The sequence below is a fragment of the Homalodisca vitripennis genome, unplaced genomic scaffold (assembly GCF_021130785.1).
Source record: "Homalodisca vitripennis isolate AUS2020 unplaced genomic scaffold, UT_GWSS_2.1 ScUCBcl_5133;HRSCAF=11724, whole genome shotgun sequence".
Lineage (NCBI taxonomy): Eukaryota > Metazoa > Arthropoda > Insecta > Hemiptera > Cicadellidae > Homalodisca > Homalodisca vitripennis.
This window is the reverse complement of record NW_025781245.1, coordinates 1-18,773: the sequence shown is the minus strand read 5'-3', so window position 1 is coordinate 18,773 and position 18,773 is coordinate 1. Positions and strand designations below refer to the sequence as shown.

General features: G+C 34.2%; 1 protein-coding gene and 1 pseudogene across 1 annotated transcript; one reads left to right on the top strand and one right to left on the bottom strand.

The window, feature by feature from the left end:
- Positions 1–1,283: 1,283 nt before the first annotated feature.
- LOC124373235 lies at positions 1,284–12,026 on the bottom strand (annotated as a pseudogene).
- A 1,195-nt stretch (positions 12,027–13,221) lies between these two features.
- On the top strand, positions 13,222–13,914 carry LOC124373237. Its single transcript, XM_046831624.1, has one exon. The coding sequence runs from the start codon at positions 13,222–13,224 to the stop codon at positions 13,912–13,914; it is 693 nt and encodes a 230-aa protein (XP_046687580.1).
- The last annotated feature ends 4,859 nt before the right edge of the window (positions 13,915–18,773 follow it).

The following is an 18,773-nucleotide window of genomic DNA, read 5'->3' as shown; positions in this document are numbered from 1 at the left end:
AGAAATTGACTACCAATGTTCAAAGTCTTGCCTACTGTGACAGGGTGAAAAGTCTTTTGGCTACCAATGTTCAAGGTCTTGACTACTGTGACAGGGTGAAAAGTCTTGGAATGCTGTGCTGTTGAGCAAAAGAACTGATCACATTAATGAAACTAGCAACAGAGATTTTGCTGGAGTCCATAGCTTCAAACCCTTTGCTCTGTCCTTGCCCATTTTGATGTTAAGGTAATACTAGTAGAGACTTTTTCCTCACTTTAACTACTGTGATGTGTGGTAATTAAATTACATAAATGTTGCGCTCTTTAACAGGCTTCAACGTGCATAAAACTTTTGGCTTTGTTTTCATTGTAATTTGAGATGCCATTATCACGTGACTCGATATTTTAAGCGATTTCTATTATTAAACTGAGGGAGCTACGTAACTATGACATCCTTACTCTTATGTACGCAAATCTTAAAACTGGATCTCCTAATTACTTGTCCGACTGATTTGTCTTTAAGTATTCCGTAAATACGCACACACAATTACGTGGTATGGATCTTCTTGACTCATTATTCCTGTCCATCGAACAGCTATGTTTAACAACTCTGAGACGTAACTCTTAAGGATTGGTTTGTGCATGATGGGTGGACGTAGCAGTAGTAGTGCTTCAGCAAAGACGAGAAGCATTAAGTTTCAATGAGGAAGATATGTTAAATAATAATTAAGATTAGTAAGAGTTTTATTTTATTTTATTGATCTTTTCAGTATGATTTTAGGTCAAATTTGTATTGTAAGAACTTATTGAATTTATATTTAGGTTTTTACCTATATTTAATATTATAATATTCTATTTAACTATAATTGTTTTGAAATTGAGGGAAGAGAAGACTTATCAGTACTAACTCCGCCCTTGCAAATAAGGACAATTTCATTTCATTACATTTGTACAAGACATACTGAAATCTTCACTGTGATCTCAACACTTGCAAGCGAAGGTCTATTTTGAGTGATTAATTTAATGTATTAAACCTATGGTCTTGGGTTTCATTGTGAAATTGATAAATATAAACATTATATGTTTATTTTATTAAATATGTTATATTTTATAAGTGGAATATAAGGAAAAAATGTGTTTCAATATAACTTACAAAAGTCGTTTATGTAACAGAATTTCCTTTATTACAGTGAAAAAATAACAAATAAACTTTTACAGTAAAAATCAGGCAAATTTCAAGGGATATTTTGAATCTCTAAAATGTAGATCATAATTCAATCCTTTTCAAGTTACAAACTCTTTTACTTAGTATTCATGACCAGAGCTGCTGAAGTCCCCGAGTCCGCTGTGGCTTTCTTCTTCTCCACCGTAGTGATGACTGTAGCTCTCATGTTTGTCTTCGTGGATAGGAACTGGAATGTGAACAGGCACCTTCACAGGGTACGGAACCTCCTTCTCCACTGGGTAGGGAACCTTCTTCTCCACTACAACTGGGTAAGGCTTCTCCACGGGGTATGGCACTGGCTTCTCAAACTGGTACCTTGACGGGGTAGGGGACTTTCTTCTCCACAGGGTAAGGAACGTGCTTCACCACAGGTACGTGGTAGGGGACAAGGTCGAGGGAACATGCACCTTGACTGGGTAAGGGATGTGCTTCTCTACAGGATAGGGGACCTTCTTCTCGACGTAGACAGGGTAAGGCTTGGATACGTGGTATGGCACTGGCCTGGGCACATGAACCTTCACAGGGGTACGGAATTTTCTTCTCTACCGGATAAGGTGCAGGAATGTACTTCTTCACCGGGTAAGGCACTGCCTTTGTCACGTGCACCGGGTAAGGCTTCGGCACGTGGACGGGGACCGGCCTCTCTCGACGTGAACCTTGACAGGGTACGGTACCTTCTTCTCCACATGGACTGGGTACGGCACCTTCACCTCCTTCTGGATCGTGATGGTCTTAACTTTGTGGTGATGATGTTGGCCGTAATCTCCAATGTAACCATCATCTTCCAAGTCATGACCTCCAAAATGGCCTCCACTGAAGTCATAGTGGCCGAAGTCATTGATGCCTCTCTTATCGTGTTTCTTGTCCGGGGATGTCTCGTCAGAAACAACTACAGCAATCAAAGGTCAGTACCAGAAGACTCCTCATTGTTGGCCTGCTGTGTGAATGTGCGGTAGATATGCCTTCAAACGCTATATATACTCGTACCAATCTGCGAGTTGGATTACGACACCAGTTACATCACTTGTTCAGTACTAACATGTTATTATATCATTATTTTATCACTGCTAATGTACTCGCGTAATTAATTGTACATGTAACCTATCTCGAAAATATGTTAAAAATCAAATATGTTATCCGTATCATTTTATTTTTAAACGATTCCTCCATGTTTTATGTTTATTAAAGTTGAAGTGGACATACTTTAAATATAATAATAATAATGATAAATTTATTTCCAAATAACAACAAATAATTACAATAAATCCAACAGTAATACAATAATTCAAAATAAGGTAAACATTACATAGCATATATAAAAAACATAAGATAGCATATACAAAAAAAAAAAATGAATTTGCTCAGGCTGACCAATTAATTTTACACTTACCAATTAATTAAAAGGAAAATACAATGAACATTATTTTTGTTGGTTGTTTTTGGATATATGTACGCATAGTTTTAGAATGATTTTTGCCTACAATTTGATGACTGATAATGACCTTCTTTAAAGCTGGAGAAGTATTTTAAAATTTTAAATTTGTTAGCAATATTTCGTTTCAAACGTAACACTTTAATATTATATACAGTGCCTAAGAATTAAGAACACTCTTAGTTATTTTCTTTTTTCTAGTATACCTTACACTTTATGTTTATAACTTATTAAGTATAAAGATTGCGTTTGAAAATTGTAAATAAATTAATATTAGTACCTACTGTAATGTATACCCTAGTATTTTATTACTTTTAATTTTCTATCTAACATTTCAACATTTAACTCCGAAATTTTTACTTTTTCTGTTTACGAGCTATAATTATAATGATATAAAATACAGTATTATTTTAAAAATCTATCCTTCTAAAAAAACATACTCTCCTGTAAAACCACTTTATTATTTATGTAAAGTATTAAATCATTACTTTACCTATAAAGGAAGAATTATTCAGTTTTAAACACAGTAATATTTGTAATATACATCGTAAGAAAACAAATAAAAATTAGTGGAATAAATGGGATTGTCATTGCTTTATAAGCAATATAATAATTTTATCTTAGACTGTAATAAAAAAAATAATTTAAATGGCACAGGCAAAATTTTATTTTAATAACTTTTCGGATACACTAATTTAAATTACGGCAATACTACAACTATTTCCGTCGGACTGTACATAACTCGATCCCTATCTGTTTATATATATATATATATATATATATATATATATATATATATATATATATATATATATATATATATAAAATATACACATAGGTGTCGCATCAGGTAATCGAGAAGTTTCCTATCGTACTGAACATTTGTATCACATGGTGTGACATCGAACTGAGAGTTGCTCATATAGCAGTGAAACTTCATGCATTTATTCTATAGGTTAGTTCGTATTTTAGATATTATGTCAACAGACAGACAGAAAGGAATTATTGTTTGCCAGCCCTAGGAATTATAGAAAGAACTTTAGACATTAAAAAGAAATTCTATACGTAAATAACGACAAAACTAACTATTTCATCTCATACGCCCAACCTTTACAACAAACTAACTATTCATCTCATACGCCAACCTTTTGACAGTACACGGAAGTTTGCGCAACAGGCAACAGGCACACATTCTTCTGTTTTTGCCAAAAGACGTTTAAAATACTTGTTACTCGAAGCCTAAATCTGAAATGAAATGAAATTTGCGGACACTTAAGTGCAAGATGAGTGTAGTCCACGTTGTATCCACAGTTATTACATGTGATAGTGGGTGGTGATTAGACAAGAATGATTAATACTACGTAGCCATGTTTAAAAAGTTTCTAGTGACATACTTTTTAACTTTATAATACTGGTACAATATTACTAGGCGTGATTTTCACTAGCTTTAATTAATACGTTGCATTATAAAAGAAGCAGATTTAGAGTCAAAATTCTTTACAGTATTAGTTTTGTGAAAAACATTTTTGGTTCGCAGAGGTGAAAGGCAGAGAACAATTTTTGAGTGACACTCCTGACGCAGACCTACTTTTAGGTATTTTTCAAACGCGCCATGATTATGAGCAAAAGGTCTAGTGTTATTCTACCTAATCGTGAAACATTACAATGTTTTAATACACATCCTTGAAACTTTAAAAATAGCTTTTTTGGCCTAGTGCTTCTTCTGGAAAAAAAACCAAAAACCTCTTGAAACTACAACTCTTTCTAAGGTTGAAAGAGACAACCAATTATAATGACAATTATTAATTATATTGATGTGGAGTATTAGTAACTCACTCTTACAGAGTCTACAGTTTCACCTGGTCATGGCTTGGACGTTCTCTTCCACGATAACCAGATAAAGAGATATAAGAACATTTAAACTGGTTGAGCGGTCAAACTGGAATTCGCACAAACAATGATAATAACAACGGATCATTCAAAAGAACCCAGATTTGATACGGAAATGTGTTATGAACAAAGTTAAAAAATACGGAAGGATAGAGTGTTATACGTCACTTGAAAATTATATATATATATATATATATATATATTTATATATATATATTATATATATATATATATATCCTCAACAACCCTCCTTATTTATATTACTATCTAAAAGATTCTGACTAGTGTTTACGAGTGTTTCGATCAGTAAAAAAAATAATACTTGATATAGGAACTATTTCCGAAGTATTCATGTATTTTAACTATATACATAGTATATGGTGCAAATAAATAAATTGTTACGACATATTGTTCGTGTAGCATTGAATATATTCGTGTACAATATTTTTATTTTATCAGAGAAATTACAAATTTTATTAAAATTCTAAATCTAAATTATTCATTAAAAATGGTGAGTTCTCATACCACAGGATAAAAAGGGTTTTCCATTTTCTGCTCGATCATTTTATACTAAGTTAATCATTGTGTCAAATTTTATTGGTTTTATCATCTTTATTATCAATTTGATCAATTACACATTTTTATTGTTATAACATTAAATTTAAACTTACAACAACCTATTTACAAACAGTTTTTCATGACCACTGCCCTTCGCAAGTTATCGAAAACTACAAACCTAACCTATAAATAATTTAAGCTTAATTGGTTTAAATATGGCCAAAACAATAAAGAGACAATCAAAATCCCATAATAACATGAGAGTACACGTGTTTTGCACAAGTATTATAAAATTCTGAGAATTCAGCATACTCTAGAATCGTTGCATTAGGTGATAAAATTTGGTTTAAATATTCACTTATCATTTTATTTTCTGAAAGGCTAATTTAGATCTATAGAAGTCAATAATGATATATGTAAAATAATAGTAAAACATGTTTTAACTTGTAGAAATATTGCAAATTCTTCCCCAGCCGCCCGACTATAGGAGTATCAGGAGTTGGAGGTACATGTCAGGACGCGTGTAGGCGTTGTGCGCCCCGGAAGGAAGCCGCGGGTCATGTGGAGTATCTCCAGTTTCACCCTACCTCACTTCCGTCCTTGGCATCAGGTGTAAGTCCTGTGGCTGAGGGTAATCTACTACGTAACTGACATTTTGTCATAACACGCCACAGGGGTTGAAGGTCACCACTGCAACGCCATTGTGAGGAAAACTTTATTAACTTTCGATAATACTCATATAACACAACAAATGTTAGCAATGTGTTCAACCACGAGTTAACTAACGACTCTTTCATTTTCATTAACGAAATATTTCCTTTGTGATTTTACCAAACAGTGCTGCCATATTTGGAAGACGCGTTATGTATTGCTAATTAAGAGTTCGCTTTTTCAGACATGTAGACACGATTCTAAGAATAACTTATTACCCTTATATATATATATATATATATATATATATATATATATATATATATATATATATATATATATAAAGTGGAGTTTGTGCTTATGAAATGTAAAATCCACAGTGTATATAATTTTATAACGAGCCCTCTTTGCCCAATGCAACGGATAGAATAATTGTCACCAAAGCAAGAATAATATTTTTGACTAGAGATAAAGTACTTCCTTTTTATATTTTGAAGAAAAATCATGAATTGTTCTATAGAATAAAATGGCATAAAGCTGCAATATGTAAACTTTGGAAGTTTCACATCTTGTAAATTATGATGCTAATATGTTTGTGATGTAGAAATATGAAAGAGGATATCTATAATTTAAGTAATGCCCATATAAAGTTTCAATTCCGTTTCCATATTTATTTTCGAGGATAACATAATACAAAAAATTAATTCACCTGGATTATCATAACTGTTTTAGATTCACACTATGGAATGGTATTTCCAAACATTCATAAGTTTACAGATATTTGATCTGTGAAAAACTAAAGAATTTTGAAGGTTTAAACACAAACGTCACATAAATTTGGTTTGCTAGTTACTACGCATATAAGTATTGTAAATAATCCAAAATTGTCGCCTTGAAATAAAAAGTTCCTAAGGACCCAGATAGAAAAATTCAAGTTTGTAGGATACGACATGTACTTAAATCATGTAGTAGTTGATGTTGTTAATTTGATTTTTTGACAACGAATAACCGTGAAAACAGATAACAACAAAAGTAAAAAGCGATTATGGAGTCCAAAATAAGAACAAATCTAAATATGTCTTTAATTGAATCTTGTTATACAGTGTAATCAAAAATTGATAACCGGTTTTAAATCATTTAACCCTTTCGGATTTTAGACTAACTAAAAGTTCATACAAATATATATTGGGCATGAATTGGATTTCTACGCATTGGGTATTAAATGGTAAAAAGACACTGTATCTTCCTACTTAAAACACTTTATTTTTCAATGAGCAGAGAGAACCTAGAAATTTCATTACGCTAGATTATCAACATTGTTGAATTTGTAGATAAATACCTTTTTCATACTACGAGTATTTCATGGTGAAAAGATATTTTCTGCATTATTCGTTACATGCTGTGATAAAGTCTGAGGGTTAAGCATTTCCCTCAAGTAAGTAATGTCATATTACGGTAAATTATTATAATTACAGTTTTCTACTCGTAATATAATTATTAGGTTTTCTGAATTTTTCTGGTTTAGTTTATGTTGGATTGCAGCATAATAGACACTTATATGACGTGGTTAGATGTAGTTGAGCTAATTAAGTTTATGAAACGGAGAGAGAGCGTACATCTAAAACCACCTGAGACCAGATTAAGAGAAACCCGAGGTGATAAAGAACCTAATAAACATAAGGTGAAAATTGTCCCCTTGCCAGCAATTTAGTGTTGGGGTGTACGCCTGCACGCGCCACGGTGGAGGGGAGGGAGAGGGAGGGTGCACCTTGCGCACAGTTGGCCGGCGTGCTGCCTGCTCGGCCGGAACTGCTTAATAACTGCACATGGCGCCTGCGCTGCGCCGTGTCCGCGCCTGCGCCCTCAGACCAACCCTTGCCAAATATCTTACAAACAAATTATTGAGCGGAGGAAATTGGTATTACCTCCGGACGATTAGTGCGCGAGTCCGTTGGGACTAGTTAGTGCTGGCTGAGGGAGTCTGTCGTCGTTACGGCCGTCAGTCTCCTGGCTAGAGCGTGGCGAGCGTGCCCTAATCATATACCGGCCTACTCATCATTTCACTTAACATCATATTACTCAATACGAAAGTCGGTATATGTAACCACAAACAGTTTAAGGCTTTTCTGGTTAATTAGTGGCCTTAGCTATTACGAGAAGCCAGCATTCTAGCATTGACTACACTTTGCAACAAAGCGTTGTTTTCTACCTCCATTCACATTAAGATTGTCTCTACCTTTTCCTGTGTCATCTTACATATTAATTCACATGGGACAATCAGCTAGTGTTGTATCTCGTAAGCATGTTAGAAAACGTTTTATAGTTCTTAGGTAATTTGCAAACAATTTAGGTCTTTTCCAGTAAGGATTCATTATAACGGCTATACACAATACAAATATTTGTATTATTAGAGTTAATACTATAAACATAGTAATTTTAAACCAGTTATAACCAAACATGGTGATGGTTAAATTTGACATGAAATTTTCCTTAAAAGTTTATATGACTCTACATTCGTGCAAACAAGTTTTTCTCACTTAACTTCATAGATTGATCATTTAAATATATTTCATTTGAAGGCATACTCTCTTTTTAACGTAAGCAACAGCAAAATGTAGTTTTCTTCTCGCAAACCCCTTTATAACTTCATTGTTCCTTTTATTTTTAACATTAAAACTATTGTGAGTATTGTGAGCGGATTAAACCCCAGATTAACAGGATACATATAAATATCAGTACAACAGAATTAAGAAACGTCCTAGTATGGGCAAAAAAACACAGTTATAATTTTACATAATAATAATTTAAAATCATATTTATAAATAAAATAACAATGAAATAGTTAAATACACCAGTTGTTATTGTACACAACAATAATGTTGTTAGTATCTGAACTGAAAGGAAAAACATAGGATAACATGGTGTGTAGGATAATCGAAGTATGGATAAGCAAGAATATTTTCGTATTCAGTATAGAGAATGTTTAGTCACAGCTCATATCCTTTAATATATTTATATTGACGCATAAAAAACACCAGGAAAGTGTAAATATATTCTAAATAAATCCTAATACTAACATCAATATATAAAAAAATTTGATCTGTAAAAGTTGCTTATATACTTACATATCTGTGGAAATTAATCGATTAATCATAACATTTTTCAATAGGCTACGGTAAAGCGTGTGTAATATAAATGATTTTACAGTTTTCACAATATTTTGAAATATTAAATATTCATTGTTTTGAACAATACTCTTTTTATGATTATTAAACGCGCTGTTAAAATATTATATATTATTTTATTTCCGTAAATTACAATAATATCGTATTAATATTCTTTTATCTAAATAAAATGTTTTGAACCCCATAAATCACCACATCAGACACCATCCAAGGGGTAGGAGAGTGGCGTCACGTCGGCGTCCAAACTGCTAGAATTACTTCTAGATATTCTGTCAGAAGCTATTTGTAGTTAAACGTTAAGCACAGGTCTCCTGTACCATGTTCTGTTCTCATGATCCCCTAAACAGTATGGAGAGTGAAAGCTGCCACCAAATTTCGATGGGGAGAGAGCGCTGTAAGAGTGGTGCACGTTCTATTTGCATGACCCTTCCTATTAGGTCTAGGGGTCAATGGGTACCTGCCACTATAGCCTGGGCTCCCACGAGATTATCGCTACACTTCTTTTTTCTGAAACAGAGGCTCAGAAATTCTTCACAAATTCTCTAGCCATAGTTCGGTACTAAAAAAAGTAATGAAGGTCCACCACAGTAATGGCGACAGGTATATCACCTAGTGGGAATTCAAGTATTGGAACTCACACTTGAAGGAGCAGCAAATAAACACAGAATGTATCGAAACCCCACATTTATTCCTAGAAAATTCATGCAGAATGACATATGGTTGGGCTATAAATTTTTGTTCTCTTCTATTAGAGGGCTCCCACTGCAAATAATTATGTTCTGGACCACCTTATATACAGAACTGTCGCAAGGGTCAGGTACGCTCTGTAAATATAAGCAAAATGTATATTCTATTCCAATACTTCCAGTACAAAACAGCTTGTATCCCATCATTATTTTTTACGTTGACATTCATTCGTTAACTAACCTCTATTCTTGTTTTTAGTACTCACTTTTATTGTAGTTTCGGAGTCCAGAGGCAAATTTACATTGAATAAGTACACCATCAGATTTTTTTTTGAAATTCATAACTTTTCCAAAGAAAAACATCGACTATCAGCTACGATAGTTTTGGTGGAGGTCGAAAGGGAGTATATAAAAAGTATAATAATGTTAAAATTTTTAAGAAACTATATAAAAAAGATATTCCTTTCAGGATTAATAAAAATGGCAGCACAGTACTAGTATATGACGTCGACTATCTATTTATTTACGTGTATGACGGTTGGTTCCAAGTGTATCATACTAAAAAATATAATATGAAAAAAATACATTTTTTTATATTTTTTCACTTTGTTGATCCTCTCTTACTTCGAACTCCACCGGAACTAGAACGGCTGATGATGTTATTCCTTTGAAATATTTCTCTGCCGATACATAACCAAGCTGTGTGTTCATTAATATATAGATTAGCTCTCAAACTCCTGGACTATTTATGATGTAATCCCGTCAATGCCTGGAAATTTCGTATGATAATGTAAATAAAACTCTTTGATAGCTGCAGGAATTCTCAAATTTAAAGCCAATTCAGTCAACCCGAATCCTGGTTTAAGGCCAGATTTGACCGAGAACGAGGGTGAGAACCGCCATTGACATAATGAAGATGTCATCAGTCTGAAACCCAGGCCAACTTTTCACGTGGGAATGAGTGATAAAATTGACGAGGTACTCCCACCTGTCTCATTAAATGGTTATATCATCCGACGACTTCAGGCATCTCATTTGGCGGCACCAGACCTCGGGTCAGCCCAGAGGCGTTTGGTAACGAGGGAATTGGTCTAACGAGGGTGCGTAAGTATCTAACGGGTTCTCTAAGGCCGTGATAACTGCATTGACACGGCCGCTACCCTTCTTCCGTCGTTGAGTCATTGAGACTAATAGGTTCAGTTTTTGGTGGAACAAAGGTTTCAGAAATGTGATTTAGTACAGTCATATAATCACTAAAAACGAGTTACAATAACAATCAGTTTAATTGTATGTTAGTCGTGAAGGAATACATAATTTAAAACAACCCGTTGATGAGTATTTCATAAAATTTAGAAAGTTATTATTTCATAATATATACTTCTAACTTATATTTCATCACTCTGAAAACCGTATTCATTAAGTAAATGTTTTTGGCATTATAATGATTTTATATAATTCAAGGTAAGGGTCTAAATAACAATCTGTTATAACGGAATGTAGAAGAATCCAACAGAACCTTATAAAAGATTTATTGCACAGACGAACTCACAAACGAAACAGACTACCCTTTGACCTTCCGACACAATATCAATAGGGATTTCCCTTAGACAATGAGGAACCTATATCAAGTTGAAGTCTGTAGGACTTTTCTAACCAGATTTATCGCACAGACAGATAACAACGTGATTTTAAGTTTATTTTATAAGAAAAGATTACCAGAAATAAAAATTATATATGCATTGAATTTACTATATGCAATTCTTATATATTTCTGTATTCAGAAAAGGTATTAAGGAATTTTACTATTACATTGTAAATTAAAAAATATAATTCGCACCGAAAACCGAACGCACTATAAGTACCAAATTTTATGTTTTCACGCCTTCAAAAATAATACGTAACAATCAGAATGATTGATGACTAGTAAAGAGCTAAATACCCATAGATAGTTATAACTTGCATAACATCCAGACAACTCACATTTTTAAGACACAAAGAACCGACGATCATCCTCTTGAAGTTCCCGTGGTTTTACAACCCTTGATTGTTTGTTTGCATCTCATTTGAATGAATAATAATGACTACTTAGGACAATTTAACCCATCAGCAGAGGTATAAACACTATTGGAAAGGGCTCGCCCATAAACATAACATTTTTACAACCACTAACGGGCTCTAAGGGTTATTATCCCGGCTGGAAATGTATTCCACCCCGAGGTCGGCGAATCGAGAAGTGCCACCCCCTGCGCGTTATTGATGGCAGATCCTCTCTGGTGGTCCGCGAAACTACCCCTTCCCGTTGACGACATCATTGAGTCATTAACGGCTCCATAACTCTCTCGGATGATTTATACTCACCACCTTGCAGAAAAACTCCTCCCGCACCCTTTGCTTCTGACTCTTCCCCTCCGCAACACCCATTTACATTAACATTTTAAGCAGCCAACTTTATTGGACACCGCCTTCGCAGTTTACCGTTAATTATGTTGTGTCCGTCCGTCCGTTAATTATTTTTTAACTACTCGCCGTTTTTTGGCCCTCCGCCTTAATCACTTATAGTAGCTCCTGGGCGAAATATCTGTGTGTGGTACGTGTGGCGATACTGGCGTGGGAGACTGGCTCATTTGGTGATACCATGCAAACATTTTAGTTTTAACCAAGTCAAAGATCAATAAGTTTGTTCACCAGAATTCTTTGAATGCACTAAGTCAAAATACCAAATAATTTATGACATCTCTAAATATCATCGTAACTTAACAACAAATCACAACAGCAATTAAAAATATTCAAAAAATTTAAAATATTCAGTAATTTGTAACGTCTCAATCTATAAAACATATAAGACACCCAGATTCATAAAATCTACAATACTCCTTCTTAACTCAAATTTAAGTTTATTCAAAAGATGCCAAATTTAAATGGAGTGAATTGGTTTTACCACAATTTTAAGTAATATATATTATGGAGGATTTGAGAAAATTTCAAAATTAGCAAATGTTTAAGTACATTAATTATGCAGCCTAAGACTAACAAAAACATTGATAATGAAAGTTTCATTTAAGAATATATATATATATAGATGAATATAAATACCCTTTACGAACGACAAGAATTAGAATTGACAATTCTAGAACAAAAACACGATCATAAAAATAATTACAGGTAGAGCTTTTTTATCACAACTTTGGGACCTTATTTATTAGTTATTATGAGATGCCCTTTACATTATGGATGGTTATAAAATAAATGTAAAATTGTTGAACACAAAAATTAATAAAATAATAAAATAAAAACTATTTATTACCATTTAAAGGAAAAACAGGATTTCGTCACCATAATAAATCTATATTAATATGGCAACAATAAATGAATGTTCCCTTCGATTGCTAATAAAGAAAATCATAGATTATCGACAAAGTTACTTGATTACGTGAAACATGGATGTTAACATCAGCAAGCATTACATAAATGTACGTAGTGGGAGTTCCACAATGGGTAGCAAATGCAGATATAAAAGAGAGAGGGAGTGAGTGTAAACCGCACAGAACCAACATGATCAGCCTGGTAACTGCAAGTTGTGCCTGGTGGCTCTGGTCAGGGCAGACCACTCAGGACTATGGGTTTGGGCTCGAAGATCACGACTTGGGAGAACATGTACAACACCATCACGAACACGTCAAGACCATCACGCTTGACCAAGAAGGTGCCGGTGGCCGTACCCCGTCACAGTGGAGAAGAAGGTACCTTACCCCGTGAAGGTGCCAATCGGACAAGCCGTACCCCGTCCATGTACCAAAGCCGTACCCGGTCTAATGTCGAGAAGAAAGTGCCTTACACAGTGAAGGAGTACGTCCCACAGCCGTACACGGTGTACAAGAAGGAGCCGTTGCGTTTACTGGTCAAGGTGCCCGTCGACAAACCATATCCTGTTCCACGTCCCCAAGCCTTACCCTGTGTATGTGGAGAAGAAAAGTACCCTTACACAGTGGAGAAAAACACGTGCCATACCCTGTCAAAGTACCTGTGGACAAACCTTACCCCCGTCCACGTGCCGGTAGTCAAGCATCGTGCCGTACACTGTAGAGAAGAAGGTGCCGTATCAAGGTGGAAGTGCCTGTGGAGAAGCCCGTTGCCAGTGTCTGTGCCCAAGCCTTACCCTGTGTATGTAGAGAAGAAGGTACCTTATACAGTAGAGAAGCCGGTTACCTTACCATGTCAAGGTGCCTGTCCATGTTCCTGTCCATCATCACGGGCACTCTCACGACTTCGGCCATGGGTGACTTCCATCACAAGCGGACTTCGAGTCTGAAGGTCATTATGGCTACAGGAAATTTGGGGTCATTACTAAGTAATTGTTCATTTCTCAATCTTTCATGTGAAATTTGCATTTAAGATAGTCTACGAGTAAACATATTTGAGACCAAGCATTATTGTGTGAAATGTTTGTAAGGCACATTGTACAAGGTATTGTTTTGAAATAAAATATGTTATTTGTGTATTTTTAATTGTTTTTGCGTCAACTTCTTTAAAATTACAATTTAAAGTATTTACTGTACAAATACTTTGGCAGAAAATTGAAATTGATTATACTGTCTTTAATTATTATTCTTAAGCTTATTATACACGTTCTCAAGGTCTACAGTGGCTGTCAGGAAGATGACCTCAGTGCCAAAAGTTCTGTGTGATGAAATTCCACGAATAAGATAATAAGAAAATATAATCCAAGAATTGAAAATACTCTATAACTATCAGTTACAAATATTATGCTTCTTTATATAGACCCTGCACTGAACGCCTTTTAATTAAGTGTATGGTTTTATGTATTCTCTCTTGAGACTAATTGGAATGTATATTTAGCCTTATTTAGCACACCTGAATTTTGAACATTCAATTAGGCGTTATTGTTTAGTTCAAACAACAATAAACAATAATTCAAATTATTGTTTTAGGCGTTCAAATTCTTACTTATTTTATAACATAATATGTCATTTTGGAACAGGGCCACACAACCTGATATTGCATCTCCTTAAAAAATATTTTTTAAACATAGCATAATATGTCATAAAAACAGAAAAGAGTAGAAGGCTATTTAATACCTAGAAATTAAATTTCAGAAATTTGCCCAACAATAATGTTGAGTATAATTTCAATCCTAAATACATACGTGCAATGAATTTTTTTTGTCTAATATGCAGTAAAATAAAATTTAAGTTTGTTATTATTATTCTATTTGTAAACTGAGCTTCTATACAAAAACTGTATTTTTGTATGGCAGCTCTCAATTTGGGCTATGTCTTCTCACAGCTAATCTGCTCTAAATCAGCTAATTATTTATTCGATTTAAATAATTTTTGTATCAAACAGATTAATGATAACATCCACTTAAAAACTTTTATTCTTGTAATTCTTGAGAAATACTTGGGTTTTGAGATATATGAAAGGTTTTAATGGCTGCCATTTTGATAAGATAATTTAATTATATCTTTTCAGTAATTACTGAAAAGATATAATTAAATTATCTTATTATTAGCCTTATTATTATAAAATTTAGATTAAATTTGGTATAACTTAATTAATTTTTGTAAAACAAACACGTATAATAAGACAATTTAATAGGAAAACCAAGCATCGCACACCCCATGTTTCAAATGTTTGTCTTGGCCTGAGCAATAACGTGGTGAACCTATTTCCGGAGAGTTAAGGTGGTCACTTTGTATAATACGAAGCATGTTGTTGATTGGTTGAATATTTAATTGATATTTCAAAATAAATATATTTATAACTAGGATAATGACTTTACTATTACCATTTAGTAATACGGCGTAAAAAAAAAACTATCCAGTGATTATTATGGCACAATTGTCTATATTAATTAGACGAAATAAAGGTATAAAAACAAGGTAACTGTATAAGGGTCAGAATAAACCTTTGAGAAAACTCTATAACTTACTGTTCGAAGGGCGGATTATCTAACTGCCACTATCACTTCCTAATGTTTTCTGCGTTTTGGTTACAACTCCATTCAATCTTAAATACTTTATGTTAATACATATTGTTGTGTTCAACCCAATGAAGTTACAATTTTGCCTAATAATGTGCATAACACAATAATGAAAATATATAGGAAAGGTGTAGTTTTCCTATTTCTATACATGTAAATCCAAAAGAATGTGTGTGTACCAGATGTTGTTTTTTAAAGATGGCCACCCAATCTATATTGGAAACATTTTGCGATAGCAAATCTGTTTTATATATATATATATTATATATATATATATACTATATATTATATATTTATATATCTTTATACGTTTAAATCGGAGTCTTTCTTTTGTTGGTGAATATCAACAATCGTGTAATGCTAAAGATTGTAGATCAGATTTCTTCGGTCGTTAACAGTTGGAAAATTTTGAGTAAACGAATCTCTAATTTTCTGTCCAGCCTACGAAAGAAACACTGATCAAATAAAGGAAATGGAAATACTGTCCCCGAACTGCTTCAATTTTAACTGAGATGTGCAAATAAAACAATGATCGCCTGCTCAGCAACCATACAGGTTTTTATGGTTTTTCATATAAGCCATCAAGATAGTAGTCACTTTTAAAATAATGTACCGTTTTTTTATTCTATAAACTAATTGTATTGCACATAATTATTCTTGGATTTAAAGTTATTGGGTCAGCGTCAGTTCGCTCGCTACAGAGAGGCTTCGGCCTGCAAGGCCTGTCACTTGAGGGGCTGGAAAAAATCTCATTTATTTGTGACAGACGTCTTTATTTGTGTCTGTTTCTCCGTACGATATCTCGAGAACGCACGGACTCTGTAGGCTTGGAATTTGCTACAAGTTTCATTTCTACATGGGTAACCTCAAATTAAATGATGGTACATAGCACTCCATGGGATTTAAGGTGGGCGATAGTGAAACATATTTATACATTGGTGTTATTGGTAACAATAACGGTTTTGAAAAAATTACAGAGTAAAATTTTAAACGAACAGAGTACAATCATATAACATAAACATGTAACATAGTAACACATAATGCTGTAGAATATAAATGTTTAATGCAACCTAAATGAAGTCTGTTACGCAAATAGTGGTGATCGTACTGTTACCTTTGTATTTTGATAAGAATATAGTGATTATTTTGTAAAGTATTTGATTATATGTTCTCTTGTTGAGAGTCCGGGCAAAGGAAATCTTTAAACTATGTTGCAATAGTTGTGTGCGATTTTATAGTTAAAATACCGTATTATGAAACATTTATAGTTCTAATTCTATAATTTCACACATTCGTAAGACCTGACAAAGCTCAACACCGTTCTAATTGAGTACGTAATGAATATAATTGATTACTTCGCTAAGCGAATGCATACATCATTTCACCTAGTCGTACCGTCAATACACACAATAGATACATCCAGGTGTAAACATTTAGTAATGACCACTAGAGCGATAATTGATAACCAGCAGAAGCAAGAGTCGGAGCGTGACGGTGCGCGGTTTCTTGTGCGAGTTGACTGCGCATGCGTGGTGGCTATGTGATGTAACGTTGAGGCAGGGCAGGCGCGAGGCACGGGCCGTGGCGTGTCGAACCGCTGCGTGCAGGGATGCGTGTTGAGGGGTGGTCAGCTCGTCACTCGATTGACGAGGTGTTGAAAACCCGTGTGCCAGGGGACATTAATATTGATATGTGTACCGCTGCGAGCCATACTATCTTGTAACGATGGCCATAGTGCATCGCTACGTATAGTCCTTAATTTGGCGTCAGCCAGGGTGTCACTTGTCCCTTTGTTGTACAGTATGTGGACGGTAAACACTAGCCCTCTTCCTTTTTTTTGTACAACCAGGAATATTATTACTGCTACCACTTTTAAAACAAACTACTGGCCTCAATTCGTGGGTTAGAATCTCCCAAGTTCTATAAACAATCTTTCAAAGATTCTAGAACATAATTATATAAATGTTGTTGTACCCGTAAAATGTGTTCGTTTAAGACCATGATTGACAAGCTTGAGGAGTTTTCATTGACTGAACCAAAATTTTCCGTAAATAATGACATAATGTAGATAATTGCAATAAACTCAACTCGAGGACTCTACATAAAGGCTGGTTAATTTTCTTAATTTATTTTCCCAAAATGATATTTCATCGAAGTTCTTATTAATGGTTGTTGTGTATTATTTTAAACGTAATGCAAAAAGGACAAAATACACTCAACTTGCTACATGTGATGTGTTCAAACATAAAGAAAACTGGATCGTGAACCAGGTCTTCTTTAGGCATTAAATAAAATTTTATAAATCAACCAGTCAGGAATGATGTTGTTACCAACCAACGCGTCGCATAGTATGGGCTTCATCTAAGGATACCAATGCAAAGTTTTAAGAGTCCTCGTATAGCTATACTGCCACATACGAGAGTGCTCAGTTGTATTTTATCAGTTTCTATTAAACTCTCCGATGCCATACTGGTTCACACCACCTCAAGACCATTATGATAAAATGTTTACCTAATGCTCCTCGTGAGCTCCACAATAATCCTATGGGAGTGCCACACCCTCGTACATGTTGCTAACCATCATCTGAACTTCAGTGTTGCATTTATACTAGATGTACATGAAGTTTCATAGGGAAAAATTTACCCCCCCCCCCCTCCCCCCATTCCTAAAAATTCTACAGCGTGAATTATTTTTTGAGAATATTTCGTACCCAACAGACAGACATTAAATGCTTCTGAACCTCACTGAAGTGATAAGCTCCTTAAGTTTCAGGAATGGTGGAAGTGATAAGACAAATAGTCTACAGGATATTGATTAATTCTCATTCATCCGTTACATGTCGTTAACCAATTGACGAAATTACAAAAAAAGTTGGGTACTACTGTTTCATAGGTAGAAACTTAATTTTAGATTAGGGGAAATAATTTTCTTAACGTGGGATTAGTCACTTATCTTTCAATATTCCATCTCGGGAAAATTTGAATAACGTGATGCACAAAAAGATTATGCGGACTTATATTAGCTTCGTTCCATAGGAATGTTTATGGTAAACCGTATATGAATTTTTACATGGGAGAAAAGGTTTTAATTGCAACACACAGTAAAATGGAAAGACTTATTTCATTTTAAGATTGTAATGAAAATATGTTCATCCACTGATAAAAATT

Bases quoted from the DNA above. Each gene is read 5' to 3' on its own strand.
- LOC124373237 (XM_046831624.1), top strand. From the start codon at position 13,222: ATGGGTTTGGGCTCGAAGATCACGACTTGGGAGAACATGTACAACACC.